Raw genomic sequence first — 26,698 nt, forward strand, 5'->3', positions numbered from 1 at the left:
ACCACAATGTGGTGATTAAGGGCACAAGCTCTGGAGTCAGGCTGTGTTCAAATCTTCTGCCGTAATTGGATGACCTTTGGAAAGTACTTAAACTCTCTGTGCCCCAGTTTCCTCATCTGTGAATAATAATTGATAATAATAGAACATATCAGTACTATTGTAATGATTAAATGAATTAAACATGTAAGATCCTTGGAACAAATCTTTGTACATACAGTAAGTCCTCAATAAGTGACCGCTCTATCAAGGTAATACTGAAGATTGTTTTTCACGTTGCCAAAACGGAGGTGTGCTGCAGTATTATCGGGCTACAGATGCTGAAGATTTCCATCTGTGTTATTTTGCTGAGAGTTCATTTCACTTCTTGCATGGTGGGTAAGGTGTTTGCATCCATTGGTTAGAATCTTATCTCAGGGATCTACACCAAGGCTTACTCAGTGAAAATAAAAAAGATGAATGGTTTGGTTTTGTATTTTATCACTAAAACTATAATTTTTATCACATGTAAATGAACTGAGTCTCACGTGACTCAGGGTACCCACAATCAACACATTATCCAACAATCAACTTCATTTTAACTGCTGCCATCTTGTCTTGTTTAGTGAAAGCATTCAGAGTCAGTGTTTAGGTCCAAAAAGGTATTTGTTAAATAAGCCAAATTTGTGACACCCTCTTTAGCACTGAGATGAATAAGGAAGCAATTCACCATGGACAGACATTTATTCTTAGCGGTGATGTATTTCCCTTGTGAAGAAAAACAACTCACTCCACAATTTAAAATTTCTGATAACTCCCATTCTTCAGTTAAGCCAGCATACCAAACCAAAACTCATTGCTGTGGAGTTGATTCCGACTCATAACAACCCTATATATCTACGTTAATGGAGCAAGCTTTCAATGCCACTTCCTATTTCATGACATATTTATCTAAGAAGAGGAATATTCTCAAAAGTTTCTATTTTTTGGTGTATATTTTTTAGTGTGCCTTTTCAAAATCACCATTCTTATGATTACATTAAAATACTGAGGAATTCAAGAGCAAATAGTGCTTTCAGAGAGAATAGTCACTAAGAGTATGGTTCCAGTTCCCACTGGCTGGTCAGAATCTGGCTCCATCAGTGAATATGTCCACGTGTTTCCTTTTCCTACTTGATACACAATGTTCATTACAACATCATATTATGTTGAAGAACACGCTCAACATCTCTCAAGCTGAAAGAACTGAAGAAAAAATTCAAGCCTCACTTGTAATTTTGAAGGATTCTACGGGCAAAATGTTGCTGTCAAGTAGATTCTGACTCATAGTAACCCTATAGGACAGAGTAGACTGCCCCATAGAGTTTCTGAGGAGCACCTGGTAGATTCAAACTGCTGACCTTTTGGTTAGCAGCCAAACTCTTAACCAGAGCCCCGGTGGCATACTGGTTAAGTGCTACGGCTGCTAACCAAAGGGTTGGCAGTTCAAATCCACCAGGCGCTCCTTGGAAACTCTATGGGGCAGGTCTACTCTGTCCTATAGGGTCGCCATGAGTCAGAATCGACTCGACAGCACTGGGTTTGGTTTTGGTTTTTATGGACAAAATACTGAATGATGCAGGAAGCATCAAAAGTAGATAGAAGAAATACAGTGTCACTGTATCAAAATGAACTGGTTAACATTCAACCATTTCAGGAGGTAGCATATGATCAAGAACAGGTGGTATGGAAGACAGAAGTTCAAAGTGCTCACTTGTCTATCCAAGAAATTTGGAAGATAGCTACCTGGTCAACCCACTGAAGAAATCCATATTTGTGCCCATTCCAAAGAAAGGTGATCCAGCAGAATGTGGAAATTATTGAACAGTATCATTAATGTCACACGCAAGTACAATTTTGCTAAAGATCATTCGAAAGCAGTTGCAGCAGCACATCGACAGGGAACTGCCAGAAATTCAAGCCGGATTCAGAAGAGGATGTGAAAGGAGGGATATCATTGCTGATGTCAGATGGATCTTGGCTGAAACAAGAGAATATGAGAAAGATGTTTACCTGTGTTGTATTGACTATGCAAAGGCATCCGATTGTGTGGATCATAAAAAATTATGGATAACATTGTAAAGAATGAGAATTCCAGAACACTTAATTGTGCTCATGAGGAATCAGTACATAGATCAAGAGGCAGTTTTCAAACAGAGCAAGAGGATACTGCATGGTTTAAAATCAAGAAAGATGTACATCAGGGTTGCATCCTTTCACCATACTTAATCAATCTGTATGTTGAGCAAATAATCTGAGAAGCTGGATTACATGAAGAAGAATGGGGCATCAGGATTGGTGGAAGACTCATTAAAAACCTGTGATATGGGGATGATACAACCTTGCTTGCTGAAAGCGAGGACTTGAAGCACTTACTGATGAAGATCAAAGACCACAGCCTTCAGCATGTATTGTACCTCAACATAAAATAAAAATCCTCACAACTGGACCAATAAGCAACATTGTGATAAATGCAGAAAAGACTGATGTTATCAAGGATTTTATTTTACTTGGATCCACAGTCAACAGCCATGGAAGCAGCAGTCAGGACATGAAACGACATATCACATTGGCAAATATTCTGCAAAAGACCTCTATAAGGGTTAAAAAGCAAAGCTGTCACTTGGAGGACTAAGGTGTGCCTGACCCAAGCCATGACATTTTCAGTCATCTCCTATGTATGCAAAAGCTAGACAGTGAATAAGGATGACTGAAGAAGAATTGATGCCTTTGAGTTACGGTGTTGGAAAAGAATATTCAAATATACCATGGACTTCCAGAAGAAGGAACAATCTGTCTTGGAAGAAGTACAGACAGAGCACTCGTTGGAAGTGAGGACAGCAAGACTTCATCTCATGTACTTTGGACATGTTATCAGGAGGGACCAGTCCCTGGAGAAGGACATCATGGTTGATAAAGAGTCAGCGAAAAAGATGATGACTCTCGACGAGATGGACTGATACAGTGGCTGCAACAATGGGCTCAAACAGCAATGATTGTGAGGATGGTGCAGGACCGGGCAGTGTTTCATTCTGTTGTAGACAGGATTGCTACGAGTCGAAACTGACTTGGCAGCACCTAACAACCACCATCACGAGTTAATCAACCTCTGACTTTATTTGCAAAGTGTGGAAATGATATTTATTTTTCTCAGTAGTTGGAAGGAACGGAAGAAAACACACACATTGCTATTATTATTAACCGTAGCAGAGTGAGTGCCAAGTGAAAAGCAGTAAGTTGTAATCACAATCATTATTATCTGCTCCTATTATTATTATGATTCCTAGACAAGTAGTCTGTTTTCATATTTACAAAAAATACCTGATGGTTTTCCTTTAAAACCGCATGATTGGTTTTTAAATTTCATTGCAAGAATGATAGATTTATTGGGTAATTGCCAAGGTTTTCACATAAGGAATTAAAAAATTAGCTCTTTGCTATTCAAGGTGTAGTCCTTGGACCAGCAGCATCACTTCACCTGGGAGCCAGTCAGAAACGAGAATGTCAAGCCCCACGCCAGACTTACTGCATCTGAATCAGCATTTTAACAAGATTCCCAGGTGATGTGTACACACATTATCATTTGGAAGCCTGCTGGTTTCAGACACACTAAATTGTGAGCTTTGGGTCTGATATACTATACACAGTGATTGGTTGTGTGGAGGTGGAATATTGATGACAGTTTTAGTGAAGCATCAAGTAGGAGGAAAGATTATAAAGGGCTGTGGAACTATTGATCTTTCAATATTCATCTCACTGTCACCCCTTTACCCTCCTCCCCGTCTTATTTCTTCGCATTTGGGTAGAGAGAGGGGCTTCCCTCTGTTTGCACAGTATTGTGCACTTAACACACTGAACTGTCATTGGCGTACAATCTGCTTCCGTGACTAGACCCTCACATTCTAGAGTCTCACTTCATGGATGCTCTCCTTGAGGACATCTCTGCTGACCCTTCCAGCAGGTGCTCTACTGTTCCTGCTTTGGCCTGAAATTCTGTATTATTCTACAGCTTTGCCATTTGTCAGTTTTTCTTAAATGACTATGGGCTCTTCGAAGGCAGAGACTGGAACATTCATCTTAGTTCTCTTGGTACACGTGCAAAAATAATCATGAGTCTCAACTGAACTCCAAAAAAAAAAAAAAAACTCTGATATTTTGTGAGCTGGAATAAGTTATTCAGTCTACATAGAACCATCACTCTGGCTCTGAGAAAAAAAAAATAATTTAGTGAGGTGAAATGTGTCTCATAAATTTTCTCCCATTTTCCTTTTTTAACATGTTGGTACCTACCGTTTGTGTATAAGCCAGTATTTAATAATCCTACATAAATTTAAAAACTATTTTATTTTTATGCTAATATTAATGACTAATTAATGATATGTGGCAAAAAGCACCCTAAATTCCAGGCTTTTCTCCATGTGAATATGCTTGAGAACGAGGGAGCTCAGTCAATGTGTGCGTAATGAGTGACACAAGGGAAAGAGAAGGTTGCTTTTTTTTTTTTTGCTCATGGGTGAGCAGATGGTTACGTTCTCTAAGAGAGCCCAGGTTTGCATAATTAAAATGAAAGGGAAGGTCATTCAATTACTTAGCAATTTTGGAAAGTGTAAAATACTGGTGCAGATAAAGTAAGCTTTTAAGAATCTGATTTTCACCTGACTTATTCAGGGTCTGCTTTAGTTTAGGATGGGCAGTACCAGGTTAGAGTGAATATTTTAGAAATGTGGCCAAAGATTCATGACAGTCGGAGCAACCTTTTTCATAAGCACTGCATGGTGACGAGAATCTTTAGCATGGCCCTGTTTCTTTTATTGTGCCATTTTAAAAAAGATCACTGATTAATGTAGAGTTGTAGTATGACAGCATTGTATCTATGTGACATGTTCATTTTGGGAATTGTCAAACTGCTCTTCAGAGAGTACACATGCTCATTATTTCAATCCATAAGCAAATTTAAAAGAACGACAGGCAGGAAAAGACACTTAAAACATGAAAAAAAAGAAAAATCAAACACACAAAACTAGAACATGTAAAAAAGGGTGTGCGAAAGACTGTTTACTCTAATAGTAGTTATTCATATAAGATAGTTACAAAAACAGGGATAATTGCTACAGAAATTCAATACAGAGCAATGTTTATATAAACATGTTGAATGAGAATAAAGAGATTAGTACTATGTGAAATAATCCCCGGAAGAAGCTAAAACATAGAATATATCCCATTTATTTTTTGTTTAACGTAACATCACTATATACCATTCAAATCTGTCTTAACAACCAAGTGAAAGTAGGTTACTTCTGATTCTCTCTTGCACTTTATAACACCTTCTGTATTGAAGAATTAGCCTTACCTTGCCACCTCCTCAGATATATTCAGATATGAGGGAATATACTATCTATTCTTTCCAATGCTACATTCTATATATTTTGATTTACAATAATTGTTGTTGTTAGGTGCTGTCGAGTTGATTCCAACTCCTAGAGACCTTATGTACAACAGAAGGAAATACTGCTGGGCCCTGAGTCATCCTCATAATCGTTGCTATGCTCGACCCCATTGTTGCAGCTGCTGTGTCAATCCATCTCGTTGAGGATCGTCCTCTTTTTCACCGACCCTCTACTTTACCAAGCATGATGTCCTTCTCTAGGGACTGGCCCTTCCTGATAACATGTCGAAAGTACAGGAAACAAAGTCTCACAGTCCTCGCATCTAAGGAGCATTCTGGCTGTACTTCTTCCAGGACAGACCTATTTGTTCTTCTGGCAAACCAAAAAAAAACAAAACCAAACCCAGTGCCATCGAGTCGATTCTGACTTGTAGTGACCCCGTCAGACAGAGTAGAACTGCCCCAAAGAGTTCCCAAGGAGCACCTGGCGAATTTGAACAACCAACCCTTTGGTTAGCAGCCATGGCACTTAACCACTATGCCACCAGGGTTTCTGGCAGTCCATGGTATATTCAATATTCTTCACCAACACCGTAATTCAAAGGCATCAGTTCTTCTTCAGTCTTCTTATTCACTGTCCAGCTTTCGCATGCATATGAGACAACTGAAAATACCATGCCTTGGGTCAAGTGCACTTTAGTCCTCAAAGTGACATCTTTGTTCTTTAACACTTTAAAGAAGTCTTTTACAGCAGATTTGACCAATGCAATACGTCGTTTGACTTCCTGACTGCTGTTTCCATGGGTGTTGATTGTGGGTTCAAGTAATATGAAATCCTTGACAACTTCAATATTTTCTCCCTTTGTCATAATGTTGCTTATTGGTACAGGTGTGAGAATTTTTTATTTCTTTATGTTGAGGTGTAGCCTATATGGAAGGCTGTAGCCTTTTATCTTTATCAGTAAATGCTTCAAGTCCTCTTCACTTCCAGCAAGCAAAGTTGTGTCATCTGTATAACACAGGGTGTTAATAAGTCTCCCTCCAAACCTGATTTCACATTCTTCTTCATATAGTCCAGCTTCTCAGATTATTTGCTCAGCATACAGACTCAATAAAGAGGGTGAAAGAATACAACCCTAATGCACACCTTTCCTGATTTTAAACTGTACAGTATACCCTTGTTGTTTGAAAGACTACCTCTTGGTCTATGTACAGGTAGGTTCCACATGAACACAATTAAGTATTCTGGATTTCCCATTCTTCACAATATTATCCATAATTGGTTATGATCCACACAGTTGAATACCTTTCCTTAGTCAATAAAACACAGGTAAACATCCTTCTGGTATTCTCTGCTTTCAGCCAGGATCCATCTGACATCAGCAGTGATATTTGTCGTTCCACATCCTCTTCTGAATCAGGCTTGAATATCTGGCATTATCCTATTGATGTGCTGCTGCAACTGCTTTTGAATGATCTTCAGCAAAATTGTATTTGCGTGTCATATTAATGATATTGTTCAATAATTTCCACATCCTGTTGTATTACCTTTCTTTGGAATGGGCACAAATATGGATCTCTTCCAGTCAGTTGGCCAGGTAACTGTCTCTCAAATTTCTTGGCATAGACGAGTGAGTGCTTCCAGTGCTAAATCTGTTTGCTGAAACACCTCAGTTGGTATTCTGCAATTCCCGGAGCCTTGTTTTTTGCCAAAGCCTTTCGTGTAGCTTGCACTTCTTCCTCCAATTCCCTTCGGTTCTTTATCTTATTTACCTCCTGAAATTGTTGAACCTCAACAAATTCTTTTTGGTATTTGACTCTGAGTATTCCTTCCATCTGCTTTCTTTCTTTTCTTTTTTTGTCTTTAACAAAGAGAAATTTATTTTCTCATAGTCTAGTAGGCCAGAAGTCCAAATTTAGGGCATCAGCTCCAGAGGAAGGCTTTCTCTCTCTGTCGGCTCTGGAGGAAGGTCTTTCTCATCAATCTTCCTCTGGACTAGGAGGTTTTCTGCGTAGGAACCCCAGGTCTAAAGGACGTGCTCTGCTCCCAGTGCTTCTTTCTTGGTCGTATGAGGTCCCCTCCATCTGCTTTTAATGCTTCCTGCATCATTCAATATTTTGCCCACAGAATCCTTCAAAATTGCAACTCAAGGCTTGAATTTTTTCAGTTCTTTCAGCTTGAGAAATGCTGAGCATGTTCTTCCCTTTTGGTTTTCTAACTACAGGTCTTTGCATATTTCATTATAATATTTTACTTTGCCTTCTAGAGCTGCTGTTTGAAATCCTTTGTTCAGCTCTTTTGCTTCATCATTCCATTTCTTTTAACTATTCAACATTCAAGAGCAAGTTTCAGCATCTCTTCTGACATCCATTTTGGCCTTTTCTTTCTTTCCTGTCTTTTTAATATCCTTTTGCTTTCTGCATATATTATGTCCTTGATGTGTTCCCACAACTCATCTGGTTGGTCATTAGTATTCAGTAAATCAAATCTGCTCTTCAGATGGTCTCCAAATTCAGGTGAGATATACTCAAGGTTGTGTTTTGGCTCTCATGGACTTGTTTTAATTTTCTTCACCTTCAACTTGAACCTGCATTTGAGCAATTGATGGTCTGTCCCATAGTCAGCCCCTGACCTTGCTCTGACTGATGATACTGAGCTTTTCCGTCATCTCTTTCCACAGATGTAGTTGATTTGATTCCTGTATATTCCATCCATAGTAAGGTCCACATATATAGTCATCATTTATGTTGTTGGAAAAAATATTTCCATCGAATAGGTCTTGCACATTTCTATCATGCTATCTCCAGTATCATGTCTATCAACAAGGCCATTAATAGGCACCTTAAAAAAGCACAATCAAGTATCCCGTAAACTTTTTTTCACTAGCCTGTGTTCTGCCCATTTGGCAAGGTTAAATATTATTTGAGGAGGGTTTATAATTATCTTTCCCTATAAAACCAAAAAACCAAACCCGTTGCCATTGAGTTGATTCCGACTCATAGCAACAGTATAGGACAGAGTAGAACTGCTTTATAGGGTTTCCAAGGAACACCTGGTAGATTCAAACTGCCGATCTTTTAGTTAACAGCCATAGCTCTTAACCACTATGCTTTGCCTGTAGCACATTATTTATTATGCCTGCCTAATCAAAATAATAACTGCTTATTACACTGCTTTTAACACATTGGTATTTTCAGCACATGGGTCCGGGTTATACAATTCATATCAGCTCAATCTTTTTTTTTTTTTTTTAAGTTTATTCAAATAAACATACCAGCTTCCAGGAAATACACAACTGATGAAATAAATTGAGTCTGCACTCTTCATTCACATGGTAAAATTTTTACTCCTTCCAGAAAAAGTGGGCAGTAGTTATTGGAAAGGTTATGTATGATGATGAAGGAATAAAGCCAGCCTCCCACTAACATGCCCTCTGAAATATAAAGAAATGATGAGAAGTGAAGTGATAGATTTTGGGGGCATGAGGGAGAAAGTAGCATGATTATTCACCAACCTCATATATCTCAAAGGTAGCAGAGTTGGAAGAAACATTTCTAGGCTGTCCATTCACTCGTTCTCGTTCCTGCCCATAGAACTTATCCAGGTGATGATTTTGAAGAAAGTGACATCCATTGAGCCGCATTTAAAAGGCTCGAGTTCCCTGCATTGAAAAGGTAACTAGCCCTATCATTTGCTCTCTCCTGTTTTCTCTCTTTATTGTGATAGGTTTGTAAGCCATGCCACAACCCCCCACACAGCTGGCCAGATTCTTGTACCATCAGTTTGCCAACTTTTCTATCTACAAATGTGAATATGTTTGAAAATGACAATGAAATAGACAACTTTCTGGGACAATATAAATTTTAAGAATCCTCCCAAGCATAAATTGAGAGCATGAATAGACCAATAACCATGAAAGAGGTGAACATCACCAGACTTTTAACTCCAAAGTAGTCTCTAGGGTCAAAAGATTTAACTGGTTAATCTTTCAAAGAAGAGCCAGTTCTCACTGTTGAAGATAGGCTGTAGTGATGGTAGCGGTAGGCAGGTAATATTTCTTCACTTTTCTTGACCTTTTCTTCCTGAGAATCCTGGACTGTCTCTATTCCCTCACCTGCACCTTGGGTGACCAGCTTGTTCAGGTATACTCAGGATTGTCCTAGTTTAAAACTTAAAGTCCCCTGTTCCAGGAATGCTATCAATCCCAGTAAAACTGGGATGGTTAGGCCTTCTACCCGCTCCTCCCCAGGGCTTATATGATTCATAAATCTAGATGTGATCAAATTAATATCTTTTCCTCTGGAAGTGAGCTGTCTGGAAACATTTAACTTCAAGCTTCTTAGACTCTGCTGCGTTCCTCTGTGTAGAAAATTCCAGGGACCTAACTCCATATGGAAACCCTGGTGGTGCAGTAGTTAAGAGCTATGGCTGCCAACCAAAGGGTTAGCAGTTTGAATCCACCAGGTGCTCCTTGGAAACTCCATGGGACAGTTCTACTCTGTCCTATAGGGTGGCTGAGTCAGATTCCAACTGAGTCAGAATCGACTCGACGGCAATGGGTTTTTTTTTTCTTTTTTAACTCCATATGGGAAGCCCTGCTGGCATAGTGGTTAAGTGCTATGGCTACTAATCAAAAGGTCAGCAGTCTGAATCCACCAGGTGCACCTTGGAATCTCTATGGGGAAACTCTCCTCTATCCTCTAGGGTCGCAATGAGTCAGAATCAACTGGATGGCAATAGGTTTGGTTTTTGGAACTCCATGTGGGGGTTCCTGCTCTGTTTCTGTATTGGCTGTGATAAGGTGGGATATTCTTCTAATGATGTGATTCAATATAAAAAAACCCATTCAATATAAAAAAAACCCGTAATAATAAGCCATATTGTTAAATATCAAATATATCAGTAATAAAAGTGGTATTTTCCTTCTTCATCTATTCTGCTGTTTATTTCTCACTGCTTCTGGACTCAAATGGAGAAGAAAAGGCACTATGTATTATGTGCGTAAAGGCATCAACATGCATTAAAAATTTAGATGGAGTAAAAAAATATGGAAAATTTCTGAGTTCATAACAATTACCTCGAACCCTGAGAAAATGGTGAAAACATGGCCTATTTGATGTATGGTGTTGAAGCAATTGGTAATCTATGTGAAAAAAAGGCTGGACACTTCAGAATAGAAAAATAACTTATTAAATAAATCACATATTAAAGTCTGTAAAGAATATCAAAACATTAACGTATCAGAAGAAAAGAAATCAAAATTTTAGAATTATCTCAGGGATAGAGAAGGCCTTCTGAAGTGAGATACAAATGCCTCCCTACCTCCAAGATATTGACAGAGAGGACTGTATACAAATTAAAATTTCTAATAAAGTGACAAACACAAAAATGAAAGACACAAAGTTAAGCACAACCAACAGTCTAGGAGAAAATGTTTGTAGCAAAACATCCATGAATAGTTCCCACAAAGTAAAAAAAAAAAAAAGTGTAATAAAAATGCAGGAAAAGGAAGTGATTGGGAAATTCAGAGGATATAAGAACTAAAAATAGCTACAGCCCAGCAAAAGAAATGTTTGTACATGTGTACCAGGAGACGTATACAAGCACAGTCATAAAAGCACTTTTTGTAATAGCACAACACTTGGAAACAGCCCAAATGCTCATGGATAGGAGAATGGACAAATAAATCCTGGTGCATATAAGCAACTGGATATTAAAAAAAAAAAAAAAAAGAGAGAGAGAGAAAGAAAAATAGGCAATAAACCTATGAAAAAATCCTCAACCTTACTATCATCAGAGAAATGCAAATTAAAAGAAAATGGCATATTGGTCCATTTCTTTTCAAAATTAAGAAGACTGACAACATCCAGTGCTGGCAAAGTCTGGAGAAATGAGCATACTGTTGGCTAAAATGTAAATTGGTAAAACCCTTTTTGAGAAAACTTGGCAGTAGCTATCAAACTTTTTATATCCTATTTTTTTTGACAATTTTACATCCAAGAATCTATTTTCCAGAAATTCTCACATAGCTATAAGGATGATCCCTGAAAAACCATTTAAATAGTAAAGTATGAGAAATAACATAATAATCAATAAGCAAAAAAACTTAAAATTGATGGTATATCCATTCTGTGAAATACATGAAGCTAATGGTTTAGATATATAGAGGCACTAACTTGGAATGTTCTCCAAGATACTGTATTAAGTGGAAAAAAAAAGCCAAAAGATACATATGATTAAGTAAACCACATTACAAGATAAAAGATACAGGCTCTGGAGCCACACTGCCTAGACTGAAATCACAGATTTTCCAGCTTGGCAATCTATTTAGCTTCTCTCCACTTGTATTATCCCATTAACGATGGGTCATTTGCCAAAAGTAATCATTATAGTTCCATTTTGTGGAGTTGTTGAAATGATTAAATGTGTCAATACATGTAAAACTCCTAGGACAATATCTAGCCTAAAAAACATACAGTAAATATTAACTATCACCACCTCCACTGTCATCATCTGATATGCTACTGGTTTGTACCAAAATGTTGAACTAACATGGACTTCTGACTCTTTCCTCCAAGGTCAACTCTGGAAGGAACTAGAGAGGGAAAATGTCAGGACAGAGAGAAAACACTGAGAAACGTCTATAAGAAGGGAGAGAGTGGCTGTGCCCTGGGGAAGCAGATTCTAAGTGGCTATGGGAGGATAAAATAGGAAAGTAGCCTTTGGAGTTCTGCTTCAGCTTCCCCGACACTCCTCCTTGCCTTGCACAGTGACTCCTGCCCCCTACATGCTGCTGACTTACACCCCTGCTGCAGGTATATTCAGAAGTAAGATCAGAAAGCCTGAAGGTCTTGTGCAAGTAAGAAGCTAAGGAAATCCAAGCCTTGGTAGTCACATCCCACCTCTTTCCCCTTCAAAGCCCAGATCTGGTGGATTACAATGAAGGAAGTGCCTCCTTTTTATGAACTTCACCTGGGGAGCTGAGGTGGAACCTTGATCTGCGGAGATGTTTTGTGGATGAAAAATGATTTTCTCTGGATGAACCTTTACGACTATTGCCCTGAGATAATCTTTAAGCTTTAAACCAAAAATATCCCCTCAATCTTCTTAAAAGCAAACAATAGTTCAGCTTAACTAGTAAAGAATGTTTACCTGTTATGCTCTTTTAAGATCTATCTATATAGGATCAAGAAACCCTCGTGGCAGAGTGGTTAAGGGCTAATCAAAAAGCCTGGCAGTTCGAATCCACCAGGCACACCCTGGAAACTCTATGGGGCAGTTCTACTCTGTCCTATAGGGTCACTATAAGTTGGAATCGACTCGACAGTACAGGTTTTTATATAGGATCAAATTGACAATGGTGACTAGAAAGATTAGATAGGAACCTTAGGTGACAGTGAGTTTATGTTAATGGAGGAGGAACAATTCAGAAACGAAGGATAAGAATGGTTGTACAACTTGAAGAATACAATCAATGTCACTGAATTATACATGTAGAAATTGTTGAACTGGTGTATGTTCTGCTGTTTATATTCTCAACAACAATAAAAAATATTTTAAGTAAAGAAAAAGTGATTTGCTGTAATTTTCTAGCACATGACACTCCTCACTCTGGGGCTCATTCTTCCCTCACCCCCTTGAACCAACTGGGGCTGACAGAGATAGGGGTCTGCCCTTCAGACCTTCCCCCTAGTCGCCAGAAGACAGAGGTGGCAAATATGACCTGACGCCCAAAACAAGGAGTATAATTATTTCAGAAGAAAATTAAAAGCGAAGTTAAAGATTCATTTAAAGCATAGGTGTTAGAATAATGGACAAAGATAGTAAAATAGATATTAAAAAAAAAGAGAGAGAGAAAAGAAGATATTAATAAGAAGAAACCATCAAAATAGAAAAATTAGGTATGAAAAATAAAATAACTGAAATAAAAAACACAATAGCTAGTGTAATGGATTGAACTGTGTCCTCCAAAAAGGAAATGTGAGAAAGTCCAAATCCCTTCACCTGTAAATATGATCCAGTTTAGAAATAGCCATTTTCTTTTGTTACGTTACCGAGGGCAGGCCAGAGCAGGGTGAGTCCTAAATCTAATCCCTTCTGAGTGGTGTCTCATAAAAGGAGCAGAAAAGACAGAGACACACACAGGGGGAAGGCAGAAGCCTTACAAGGATCGATTACGAGCAAAGGAACCCCAAGGATGCTGGCAGACACCAGAAGCTAAATGAAAGTAGTGTTGGAAGAAGTAAGAAAAACAAATATAGGAGATTCTGTATAAAATAAAGACATAAATAAAGTTGTTCAAATGCCTTGGTGAAATTTAGTATTAAACAACAGCTAAGGCCAAAGTAGAAACCCTGGTGGCGTAGTGGTTAAGTGCTATGGCTGATAACCAAAAAAAAAAAAATAACCAAGAGGTTGGCAATTCGAATCTGCTAGGTGCTCCTTGGAAACTCTATCGGGCAGCTCTACCCTGTCCTATAGGGTTGTTATGAGTTGGAATCAACTTGATGACAGTAGGTTTGGTTTTTTGGTTTAAGGCCAAAAAAAGGAAAAGCACAAATATGCCTATAACAGATGGTCTACAGGTTCTCGAACTTTTTGGTCTCAGAATCCCTTTATGCTCTCAAAATTTATTAATAACTCCAAAATGCTTGCAGTGTGTCACAAGACTTCCAGGTACCTGCTGAACGTGTTTTTTAAAAAAAAATCATTATTTGCTATATTAGAAATTAAAACTGGAAAATGTTAAATATTTCAAGTAAGCTAAAAATAATAATAAACACATGTTAATATAAATAACACTTTATAAAATATATTAAGAAATAGTAGGAAGAGTGGCATGATTTTACATTTTTGCAAATCTCTTTAAAGTCTGGTTTAACAGAAAGCTGATGGATTATCAAATCTGCTTCTTTACTCATCCTTCTGCCATGGCAGATGTCATGTGGCCTGTGGAAAACTCTACACCCACGTGAGGATGACAGTAGAAGATGCAAACAACATGTTATATGAAAACACTTGTGACCTCAGAACCTTCTCAATGAGTTTCAAAGACCCTAGGATCCCCAGACTACACTTTAAGAAGCCCTGTTCCAGATAATTTCAACATAATGAGAGTTAGGAGGAAGTAAGAGCATGTGAAGGTATTAAATTCCTTGCCTTAATAAGGTGAACACATTTATATTAACTGTAAAAAAAAAAAAAAAAGGCTAAAGCAACAGGTGCAAATATGGAGTATTATATATAATGTCATTTAATTTTAATTATTGGTTAAAAGACAGATCATCAGTTTAGATGTTTAAAAAAATCTAGATATGCCATTTACAACGGATATAGTAAAGCGTAAACACCCACAAAGGTGGAAGTAAAAGAAGGGGCAATGACTTATGCCAACAGAAATCAAAAGAAAGTTGGCATGGTCACATTGATTTTAAAAAAACTTCCCAGAATTTCAGGGGAAATTAAAGCATTATTAGATTCATAATAGGTCCCTGGGTGGTGCAAACTGTATGCAGCTGGTAACTGAAAGTTTGGGTGTTCGAATCTACCCAGCGGCACCACAACAAAAAAGGCCTGGTAATCAGCTTCTGTGAAGATTACAGCCAAAAAACCCTATGGAAAACAGTTCCACTCTGTCACACATGGGGTCGCCATGAGTCGGAATCAACCTGACAACATAATAGGCTCATTATATGATGATTAAAGATTTAATCCTTCAAGAAAATATAGCAACTCTAAACAGGTATATACCTAATATATATAGCAAAAATAGAACTATTGGGAGAAATTGTTAAATTGCTGATCACAATGTTAGTTTTCAATATATCTCTCTCAACTTTCTAGAAGTAATACAAAGGGGAAAAAAAATCACCAAGAATACAGAAAATTTGAACAACATAGTTATCAAGGTTGAGTTAGTAGACATTTATAGAATTCATGTGTCCAACAATTGAAGCATATAGCATTATCTTAAGCACACATGGAATGCTGAAAAAATTGATCATGTATTGGGCCATAACACATTCCTGAACAAATTTCAAAAAATAGAACAGAATAGAAATTGTGACCACAACATAACTAAGGCAGAAGTTACTAACGAAAAGATCTGTGTATATTTGGAAATGAAAAAATCCTGCTAAAAGTTATTTCAGTTAAAAGAGAAATAATGCATATTTTAAAAAATACCTAGAATTAAATAATAATGAAACACTATCAGTCTTGAAGGATGTAGTAAAACAATGCTTTAATGAAAAAGTAGAACTTTAAAAATTATATTAGAAAAGAAGAAAAGCAAAAATTAATGAGTTAAGTGTATAACTTAAGATGCTAGAAAAGTACAACACAATAATTCAAAGAAAGTAAACAGATATAGACAATCAAGATAGGAGTGAAAAATCACTGAAAACAGAAAACAAAGATTCAACAGAGAAGGTCAACAAGCCCAAAGGCTGGTCAAACAAAACAAAAAAAAATCAAAAACAAACTGAGAAAAGAGAAAAAGGACAATTAATGTTATGAATTAAAAGGAAGAGCTCACAGCTATAGACAAGACAAAAAATAACAAGGCAATAAAAGAATACGGTTGTTGTTAGTTGCCATTGAGTCCATTCCGGCTCATGGTGACCCCACGTGTGTCAGACTAGAACTGTGCTCCATAGGGTGTTCACTGGCTAATTTTTCAGATCTTCAGGCCTTTATTCCAAGGCGTTTATGGATGGACTCTTCGACCTTTTGGTTAGCAGCCCAGTGTGTTAACCATTTGCACCGCCCAGTGACTCCACACCTTTGACAGCTTCAGGATATTCTGTGAAATTTTCATAGGAGGTTTAGCAGTCAGAGTCCTAGCAGGAAACTGATGGCATTGTCAAATTTGAAGAGTTTTTAATAATGAGGGTTTTTAAAAAGGTGTGAGCTGATGCAGGGAAACCTCAAAGGAAAATGCAATACTCTAAGGCTAGTAATAACAGAGAGGTGATGTTACCACTCCCAGTCATGTCAGCACAAGGAGAGAAAGCAGTAGCTAGGATCATGTCAGCACAAGGAGAGAAAGCAGTAGCTAGGATCTAAAGTTGGGATGGACTTGAGGGCAACTAAGAACAACAGAGACTAAGAGGGCTGTGTGCAGAAGGGAGTGTCTAACCAAAGCTGTGACCTCAGGCAGGTGAAGATGACTGTACAGGAAATAAATACACCCAGCCACGCCCTCTGCCTCCAGGAAATAAATACCCCAGCCACGCCCTCTGCCTCCCTTTGGTTTTCTGTCAGCTCTGGCTATTGGCCAAATTCACGGGTGTAGCCCAAGTAGATCAGTGTCCCTGGGGCAGAGGAGGGTATAGAGGAAAGCAGCGAATCTGGAAAGGCAAATGGTAGGTATCCAGCCCTGAGGGCTACTTTCTTGGTCCCTTTTCATGTATGTTTTGTGCATTGATTGATTGATGACAAAATATACTGAAAGGGTGTCAGTTATTCTTACTGTATGCTGGTGTGACAGCCAGACCTAAAATAAGAGGGAAATCAAACTCAGATCTGCCTCAAGATAGGTGTTAGAATTCAGATGTATTTGAGGACTATAAAAATGAGTGTTTCATGTCACGTGTGGAAAATAAAATTAAGGAATTTTATCAGCATTTAGAAAATTCTTGAGGAAGGAATGAATCCCACCATCTCCAAGAAAAGAGCTGTCCCTACTTGTGAGGCAAACTTCCATTTCCAAAGCTGACAGTGTTTTCTGTGGCTTGTCGTGTAACACTTGATTTACTTCTGGCTGTTCTTTTACACACAATTTGCACAGCCAAAAGTCAGTAGTTGTCTCTGGATCCCAACTCAGTGCTTCCAAGTTTTACAGGCGGGCAAAAACAATTCAACATGAATAAAATTTCTCTCAATAATACATCCCCCTCATTTTCTTTGGCTCTGCATTCCTTGTTTTTAACTAGTCACATAAAATATGTTATTATGAACACTATTCATTTTCAACAGCTTCCTCACTATAAATCTCCCTGTTAAAGCAAAATGGGTGTCAGAAGCATTGGAACTCTCTAGTTATCATATTGAAAAGACTGTGGAGTAGAATGAAAAAAAAAAAGATGTTTCCTTAATTCTGTAATCGGCAGGAGAAAGGCTTCCTTCTGAGTTGTCGGTTTTATGGATGCTATCAACAGGATACATTTTATTAGAAATTCCTCCTAAGTCTTATTAAATTGGATATTGTCAGCAATCTTTAGTTTCATCATTAATTGGACTGATAATAATATTTTTAAAGGATTTCTGCAAACAGAAGTCCATGGTTAATATCAAAGTTAGATCATCCACCTACCTACGTATGTACGTACCTACTTACCTGTCTATTGTTTGCTTTCTGTATGGAAACCTCAAGTTGGGAAAGGAACTAAAAATCCATTCTTTGAGCCTTCCTGCTGAAATACACTATTGGGAGAGAAGAAGCTTGGCGAGGGGAAACCATCATCTGCTGTCATCAGTGCAATTCAGCATGAAACCACAAGCTGCCTTTCCTTGGATGCTGATCCAAATGGAAGGCCAGATTGGGCTGATTATTTCAACTGGATGAATTTACAAAATGATGCATAAGTAACTTGTCTTAGTCGTCTAGTGCTGCTATAACAGAAATACCACAAGTGGATGGCCTTAACAAACAGAAATTTATTTTCTCATAGTTTAGGAAGCTAGAAGTCCAAATTCAGGGTGCCAGCTCAAGGGGAAGACTTTCTCTGTTGTCAGCTCTGGAGGAAGGTCCTTGTCTCTTTTAGCTTCTGCTCTTGGATGATCTTCATATGGCTTGGCCTCTCTCTTCCCCCATCTCTGCTTGCTAGCTTGCACTTAATCTCTTTTACATCTCAAAAGAGATTGACTCAAGATGTACCCTACACTAACCCTGCTTCATTAACATAACAAAGAAAACCCATTCCCAAACGGGATTATAACCACAGACACAGAGGTTAGGATTTATAGCCCATGTTTTGGGGGGATACAGTTCAATCCATAACAGTAGCAATATAAATAAATGAGTGCACACATTTTAATCTGTACTGTACTTAAAAATTATTTACATGGATCAAAATTAGGTAACCTACCTTTAAATAAACCAAAAATAATTGGATTCATTATTATACAAAATTCCACTCCTATTTGTCATTCACAGGTAAACCTAGTTCAATATCAATAATATTTACAGAGAAAATTCAGTACAAAATAAAAATGAAAAGGATTGTTTAATGGTCTTGGAAGAAATTAATAGCCTTTTGAAAAGAGTTTAAATTGGATCAAAACCTCAATCTATACACCAGAATATACTCTAAATATATTCCAGATAAAAATGTAAAAGTTAAAGATATACAAGTATTGCAAGAAAGCTTTGGTGAATACATTTTTAATTTGGGAGAGGGGGAAAAGCCTTGCAAATAATGTTTAAGTCCTAGAAAAAAACAGAAGACTTTGCACGGCAAAACACACCGCATAATCAATAGAAAAATGACAAGCTGGGAGAAAATATTTGCAATTTATAGCAGAAAGGGCTAATTTCCAGGTAAATGGAGCTCTTAAAAAGGAAAAAGACCAAACACCTAGAAAAAAATGAACAAAACCTATACACAAATAATTCAGAAAAAAGAAATACATAATTGTACTTTAGCATATGCAAATGAAGTTCAACCTCATACATAATAAAAGAAATACAAATTATAACGTATGGCGATTCCATTTTCAAGTATCAGGTTTATGAATCGAGAGCCTGAATGCACAGCCTGTTGGCAAGGCTGTGGAGAAAGTGTCTCACTTGTACTCTACAAGGGGGAAAACAAAATTGTTCAACCCTTATGCAGGAGGATTTGGCAATACCTAACAAATTCCACATGCATTTACCCTATGACCCAGCCAACCCCTCCTCCAGAAGCTACTAAGAAGATTCATCTCTAAAAATCTGAAATACCACCAGCACGTGGTTATACATTAGAATATTATTTGTAGTGATGAAAGAGTGGGAACAGCCCAAATGTCCATCAGTATGGGTACTGGTTGAATATCCTCCTAGCCAGCTGATAGTCAGGTGAGTCTGAATGCTAAGTAGAACCTGGAGGTTCTACCGCGCATCCATAAAATGGAAAACCATGCAGCTGCGAAAAATGAGAAAGATCCCTGATACAAAGGAAAGATGAACTGATAGGGAGTAATTTCCAATATATGTGCTAAATGAGGAAAGAAAAGAGCAGAACAATGTGTTCTTTGTGTGTGTGTATAAAATAAAAGGGGAAATATAATAATATATATGCATGTGTGTATGTTTGTAAACATATATACCAAAAAACTAACCAGTTGCCATTGAGTATATTCCAACTCACGGAGACCCACATTTTTCAATGACTGATTTTTCAGACATTGACTACCAGGCCTTTCTTCTGAGATGACTCTGGGAGGATTTGAACCTCCAACCTGCAGCCAAGTGCATTAACTGTACAACCCAAGAATTTCCTCTCCCTCTTTCTCTCTCTCTCTTTACACACACACACACACGCGTATACATATACATATATATGTATACACACACACGTGCAAACATCTACATATATGCTTACTTGAACACACACACACACACATAAAGGATAAACCAGACAATGACAACAGTTACCTGTAGTGGGTGAAAAGGAATGAAGTGGAAGGAATAAGGACAAATGGAAGTCAGACTTCACAGAGCATAACTTTTTACATAGTTTTGACTTTTCAACCATCTTTTTCATATTCAAAAAATAACATTAAAAAACTCTAAAACTGAACACAAACAAATGCACCTAATGGCTATATTAATATAACTGTGCAAAGAATTCATTCAAGTGATTTTTAAACACTGCAAGGTCTGTAGGTGGTGCAAACGGTTTACACTTGACTGCTAACCTAAAGGTTGGTGGTCCCACAGGAGAAAGACCTGGTGATCTTCTTCTGTTTACAGTCAAGAAAATCCTGTGGAGCAGTTCTACTCTGTAAGCTATGTGGTCACCATAAGTCAGAATAGACTGAATGGCAACCAACAGTGACAACCACTCTGAGTGTACATCCTTGGTAGTGTATAAGCAAAGACACCTTAAGCTTCACTCACTATGTTTTCTGCTAGCAGTTGTATTGGTGGAATCATTATAAAACTATGACACACCCACAGGAGATGACAGAACAGGTAAAACAATAAGTAAATGTACTACTATTAAAAACCAATACTTTCAATATAAAGCAGAATATAAAAGTTAAGAAAAATTGTAATATTCCAACTGAATTGGAGTTATTCACAAGAACTTATGATTTTAAAATATATTTTCTTGCTCCGTCCACTGAAAAGCCTCAGAATCAATATGGCACCTCAGCAACAATGAGCATGCTTAGTGTCCTTGGTCTTAAATATCATTCCCCCCACACAAAGGAACCAGATTTTCTTAGAGAAATGAGGACTCCAGGTCTGATTTAGGGAAAATATAAGGTGATAAGTAGCATCGTGTGCCAGAGAGTAAGGAAAAGCTTAAAGACCAATGGTTCACATCAAAAGCAATAGGAGTCAGTTTGAAGAGGCTCCAATTGGCCAAAATTATAATAAGCATCTAAATATATATATACACATATATATGTAATTGATTTTTACATTAAAATTAATGTCCATAGTAATACAAAAAAAGGGGTGGGGATAGAATTAGAAAATCATTTTTCCCTAGTAAAGTACTTGATTCAGTCAGTGGTTACCAATGGATGCTAAATCCATAACACGAAAGGCTGTTTGGAAGCAAGATTCTCCTATGGGGCCAAAATATCGTGGGTGATTTACTAGTTGCAAACGAAAAACAAACAAAAAAGGACTTTCATCGTGGAGAGATGTTCCAGTCACCACTTCTAGCAAGCATCACTAACAAGGGGTAGGCACCTGACAAGGTGTATCATGTAACTAATGTAATATGAAGTACAACATGAAGATTTCAACTATCTACTGTGCTTGCCCCAAAATACTTAATTTGAATATCATCAGGTATCTAGACCTGACTTGCAGGGTACAGAAATAAAGGCAGTGTTTCGTTCTGTTGTACATAGGGTCTCTATGAGTCAGAACTGACTTGATGACACCTAACAACAACAATGAAGAAATAATCAGACAAATCACAAACGTGAGAAATTCTAAAATACAACTCTTGACAAAATCAATGCCATTGGGGGAAAATATGGTGGTCATGGTGGGGGATTATTCTAGATTAAAAGGGACTAGAGCTACATTACCAAATGTGATGCATGAATCTGGATTAGATTCTGCTGGGGGGGCGGGGAACAGCTGTAAGTCATACTTGAGACAACTAGAGAAATTTCAATATGCCCTGGATATCAGATGATATCATGGAATTATCAACAGTTTGATTAGGTGTGACAATGCAATCTATGCTAAAATATCTTACAGGTAAAGTTCTTGCCATCAGTAGCCTTTCAAATGACACATCTTTCTGTATATTAAAAAAAAATTCACAATAAAAAGTTGAGAGGAAAATAAAGAGAAGAAAATTATCATGAACGCCCAAAACTAAACTGCAGTTAATTACAAATTAGATGATTTCTCAGATGCATAAGAGAAACGATGAGTGGGAAGCGTTTCTGCCAAATCAGGGCCAAAGGACCATTGCGAAGAGAGAAGAAAATAGTTTGATGCAGGTTGACTTGGGTGACCTATACATTTTTTCTTAGCTAGAATAACAATTAATTGACCTCATAAGGATACTAACTAATGTATTCAGTGTCAAGAATTTTAAAATCCTTTTAACTGCCATTTTCCACCTATACAAATTAGTTTGGTATGTAGGAGGTGGGGATGATGTGAAAAATGTTCAACGATGCTTTGGGATCACTTTCAACTGGCATTTGTAGAAATATAGTCTATATCTGTATTGCTTAGTATTATAAGTACTGTTCAAAGAAAAGCATGCATAAAATATAATCCCTACTACCTGTTTATAAGATTGGCAAGTTATTATTTTTTTAATATCTGCTATATATATATATTATATATACCATTGGAGCACTGGTGGCACTGTGGTTAAGAGCTATGGCTGTTAACCAAAAGGGTGGCAGTTTGAATCCACCAGCAGCTCCTTGGAAGCCCTATAGGGCAGTTCTATTCTGTCCTCTGTGGTCGCTATGAGTCAGAATTGATTCCACGGCAATCAGTTTATATATACCATCTATACTGCCTCCTTCCTTTCTCTCCAGGGCATACCAGATACAGCAGCATTTATAAAAGGTAATTATATTGTTTTATGATTTAATATATACACATTTTTTATTTGGAAAGAGAAAAACAAATTTTTCTCTACCGTAGTTTATAAGGAATTTTCAAGTGATTTTAAGTACTTAGAAACAAATTAAAAAACCCGAAACAAATAGCCCATGTAAAAAAAATGTACTAGTAATTTTTCTACATATAAAGAAAGAAGGAAATTATCACCAATTTATTTTCATTACTCCTCCCTTAAATTTCCTCATTTTTGGTAGTATATGCTACTATTTTAGATGCATAATATTGTTGTTAGGTGCTGTCAAGTCGATTCTAACTCATAGCAACCCTATGCACAACAGAAACACTGCCAGGTCCTGCACTATCCTCACAATCGTTATGCTTAAACCCATTATTGCAGCCACTGTGTCAATCCATCTTGTTGAGGGTCTTCCTCTTTTTCACTCTCTACCAAGCATGATGTCATTCTTCAGGGATTGATTCCTCCTGACAACAAGGAGCATCCTGGTTGCACTTCTTCCAAGAGAGATTTGTTCGTTCTTCTGGCAGTCCATGGTATATTCAATATTCTTCTCCTCGCCACAATTGAAAAGCATCAATTCTTCTTCAATCTTCCTTATTCATCATCCAGCTTTCACAAGCATATGAGGCAATTGAAAACACCATGGCTTCGGTTAGGCACACCTTAGTCTTCGAAGTGACATCTTTGCTTTTCAACACTTTAAAGAGGTCTTTTGCAGCAGATTTGCCCAATGCAATGCATCTTTTGATTTCCTGACTGCTGCTTCCATGGCTGTTGATTGTGGATCCAAGTAAAATGAAATCGTTGACAACTTTAATCTTTTCTCCATTTATCATGATGTTGCTTATTGCTTCAGTTGTGAGGATATTTTTTCTTGATGTTGAGGTGTAATCCATACTGAAGGCTGTGGTCTTTGATCTTCATCAGTGAGTGCTTCAAGTCCTCTTCACTTTCAGCAAGCAAGGTTGTGTCATCTGCATAACGCAGGTTGTTAATGAGTCTTCCTCCAATTCTGATGCCCCATTCTTCTTCATATAGTCCAGCTTCTTGGATTATTTGCTCAGCATACAGATTGAACAGGTACAGTGAAAGGATACAGCCCTGATGTACATCTTTCCTGACTTTAAACCAATCAGTATCCCCTTGTTCTGTCTGAACAACTGCCTCTTGATCTATGTACAGGTTCCTCATGAGCACAATTAAAGTGTTCTGGAATTCCCATTCTCCACAATGTTACCCATAATTTTTTATAATCCACACAGTTCAATGACTTTGCATAGTCAATACAACACAGGTAAACATCTTTCTCATATTCTCTTGTTTCAGCCAGCATCCATCTGACATCAGCAATGATATCCCTGGTTCCAAATCCTCTTCTGAATCTGGCTTGAATTTCTGGCAGTTCCTTGTCAATGTGCTACTGCAGCTGCTTTTGAATGATCTTCAGCAAAATTTTATTTGTGCGTGATATTAATGATATTGTTCGATAATTTCCGCATTCAGTTGGATCACCTTTCTTGGGAATAAGCATAAATATGGATCTCTTCCAGTAGGTTGGCCAGGTAGTTGTCTTCCAAATTTCTTGGCATAGATGAGTGAGCATTTCCAGCACTGCGTCTGTTTGTTGAAACATCTCAATTGGTATCCCATCAATTCCTGGAGCCTTGTTTTTTGCCAATGCCTTCAGTGCAGCTTGGACGTCTCCCTTTCATGCCATCAGTTCCTGATCATATGCTACCTCCTGAAATGGTTGAACGTTGACCAGTTCCTTTTGGTACAGTGATTCTGTGTATTCCCTCCCTCTTCTTTTGATGCTTCCTGAGTCACTTAATAGTTTCCCTGTCGAACCCTTCACTATTGCAACTCGAGGCTTGAATTTTTTCTTCAGTTCTTTCAGCTTGAGAAATGTCCAGAGTGTTCTTCCCTTTTGGTTTTCTATCTCCAGTTCTTTGCACATGTCATTATAATACTTTGTTTTTTCTCAAACCACCCCTTAAAATCTTCTGTTCAGCTCTTTGACTTAATCATTTTTTCCTTTCGTTGATATAATACTAAAAAATATTATCATACAGTTCTTATTAGGCAGTTATGTATGTTCTTGCACTGTGACTTGTGAGCAAACTCACTAAAATTACCTGAACCTTAACATTGAATATACTGTGGACTACCAGAGGAACCAACAAGTCCACCTGAGAAGAAACATAACCAGAACGCTCCTTAGTAGGATGGTGAGACTTCCATTCATTTACTTTGGACACATCATCAGGAAAAGATCAATTGCTAGAAAAGGACATCAGGTTTGGTAGACACAAAATGTATCAAACTAGATTGTTTTCATCTCATCCTTCAATCCTGTTTCAAAGATTCACATTTTCTTGGATTTTGAAAACAGAACCAAATGCTTGCCATAAACTCTTAAATTTATAATAATAAACTTTTACAAAGTGAAAATGAGGGAAACCCTCAATGAGATGGATGGATTGACACAATAGCTGTAACAATGGGCTCAAACGTACCAAAGATTGTAAAGATGGCAGAGGACCAAGCAACATTGCGTTCTGTTATATAGAAGGTCACCATGAGTCGCAGCCGACTCAACAGCAACTAACAATTCCTATGTGTAATGATTTGTCCATTTTTCATTTATCTCTCAGTTGATTGGAGTATGTCCTCAACTCACTTTCAGAACCGAGTATTCTCAGAGCCACGATCTATACCTGCAGAGGCTTTTTATTGTTGCTACCCATGAGCAAGAGCTTAGCTCACAACCCTGTATCTTAAGCCTCTGCTGACATTGCTGTACTGTTTGCTGGCATTTTGTGCTCTACAGTAGACTTTAAATCAGAAGTCTGAGCCCGCTGCTTTGTTCTTTGCTAAGTACACTGCTACCTCTGCTTCTTGCAGGATACTTGAAAGATTCTTGTTTCCTTGAAATTAAAAATTTCATAAAGATTTCTGTGTATTTGCCTCTTTTCATTAATTTTGCTCGGTTCATTACAAACCCTTATATTTTACATGCTCAGGCTTTTCTTCAGAGTAGTTTTTTTTTTTAATTAAGTCTTACAGCGCTGCTTTCGTACCATTTGTTCTTGTCTTTTCCTCAGGAGAACAATTGTATATATCGTGATCCCTATTCTCTGGTTCCTTTATATTCACCATAGTCTTTTATTGTTTTCATCTTTGTCTTTTTTCTTGTTTAGAGACATGAATTAAGTTTATCTTTCACATCTCTGATTTAATCACCCACAGCATTATTCCTGCACTTTATTATTTCTAATACTTACTTACAATCTTATCATATTTGCATATTTCTCAAAGATTTTTTCACTTTATCTAGCTCCATTTTTATTTTTTCCTTCCTCTCAGTGAGTTTCATTGTTGTATCAGGCTATTTTGTTCCCATCTCATCCTTCATTTCCTGTTTCAAAAATTCACATTTCCTTGAATTTTGAAAACAGAACTACATGCTTGCCAAAAATTCTTAGGTTCCTAGTAATAAGTCTTTACAAGGATGTTTATCTTTAGACATTTCAGTGCTGTGTTCAACTGTGTGTGTGTGTGAGAGAGAGAATGAGAATATTCTTTTTATAGACCTTGTGTTAGATTTTTTTCTATATATATATTATACATCATTGATTATTGAGAACAAGCCATTCTTGACTTTGTAACATGAAGAGGGTGCATGAATTTCCATATTTTGTTTTTTTCCTCACCATCCTTGCTTTCTATCCTTTAGGTGCTATTAGTTTTTTTTTCAGATCTTCTGCTGTAGAGCTGGAGTCCTTGGGTGGTGCAAATGGTTAACATACTCAGTTGCTAACTCTAAGTTGTCTGTTCTAGTCCACTCAAAGGCAACTTGAAAGCAAGGCATCTATTTTTGAAAAATCAGCCCCCTATGGATCACAGTTCTACTCTGGCACATATGGGGTTATCATGAGTTGGAATCAACTCAACAACAGCTGGTTGGATTTGAATTTGGCTGTGGATCTATGCACACCTCCCAGGCAATTT

At 37.5% G+C, this 26,698-nt stretch overlaps 1 protein-coding gene across 3 annotated transcripts in view; it reads right to left on the reverse strand.

Annotated features, from left to right (window-relative positions):
- Positions 1 to 26,698, reverse strand: part of RGS17 (regulator of G protein signaling 17) — a 128,859-nt gene that overhangs the window by 43,549 nt on the left and 58,612 nt on the right. The window contains exon 1 of one of the 3 annotated variants that reach the window (XM_064292399.1): positions 1,762 to 2,530. The exons of the other annotated variants lie outside the window; for them this stretch is intronic. Within the exon in view, the coding sequence (XP_064148469.1) occupies positions 1,762 to 1,799 (38 nt within the window). The 5' untranslated portion in view covers positions 1,800 to 2,530. Of the gene's footprint in view, positions 1 to 1,761; positions 2,531 to 26,698 lie in introns of those variants that run through there. 3 annotated transcript variants of the gene reach the window in all.

Source organism: Loxodonta africana, chromosome 1 (assembly GCF_030014295.1).
Source record: "Loxodonta africana isolate mLoxAfr1 chromosome 1, mLoxAfr1.hap2, whole genome shotgun sequence".
Lineage (NCBI taxonomy): Eukaryota > Metazoa > Chordata > Mammalia > Proboscidea > Elephantidae > Loxodonta > Loxodonta africana.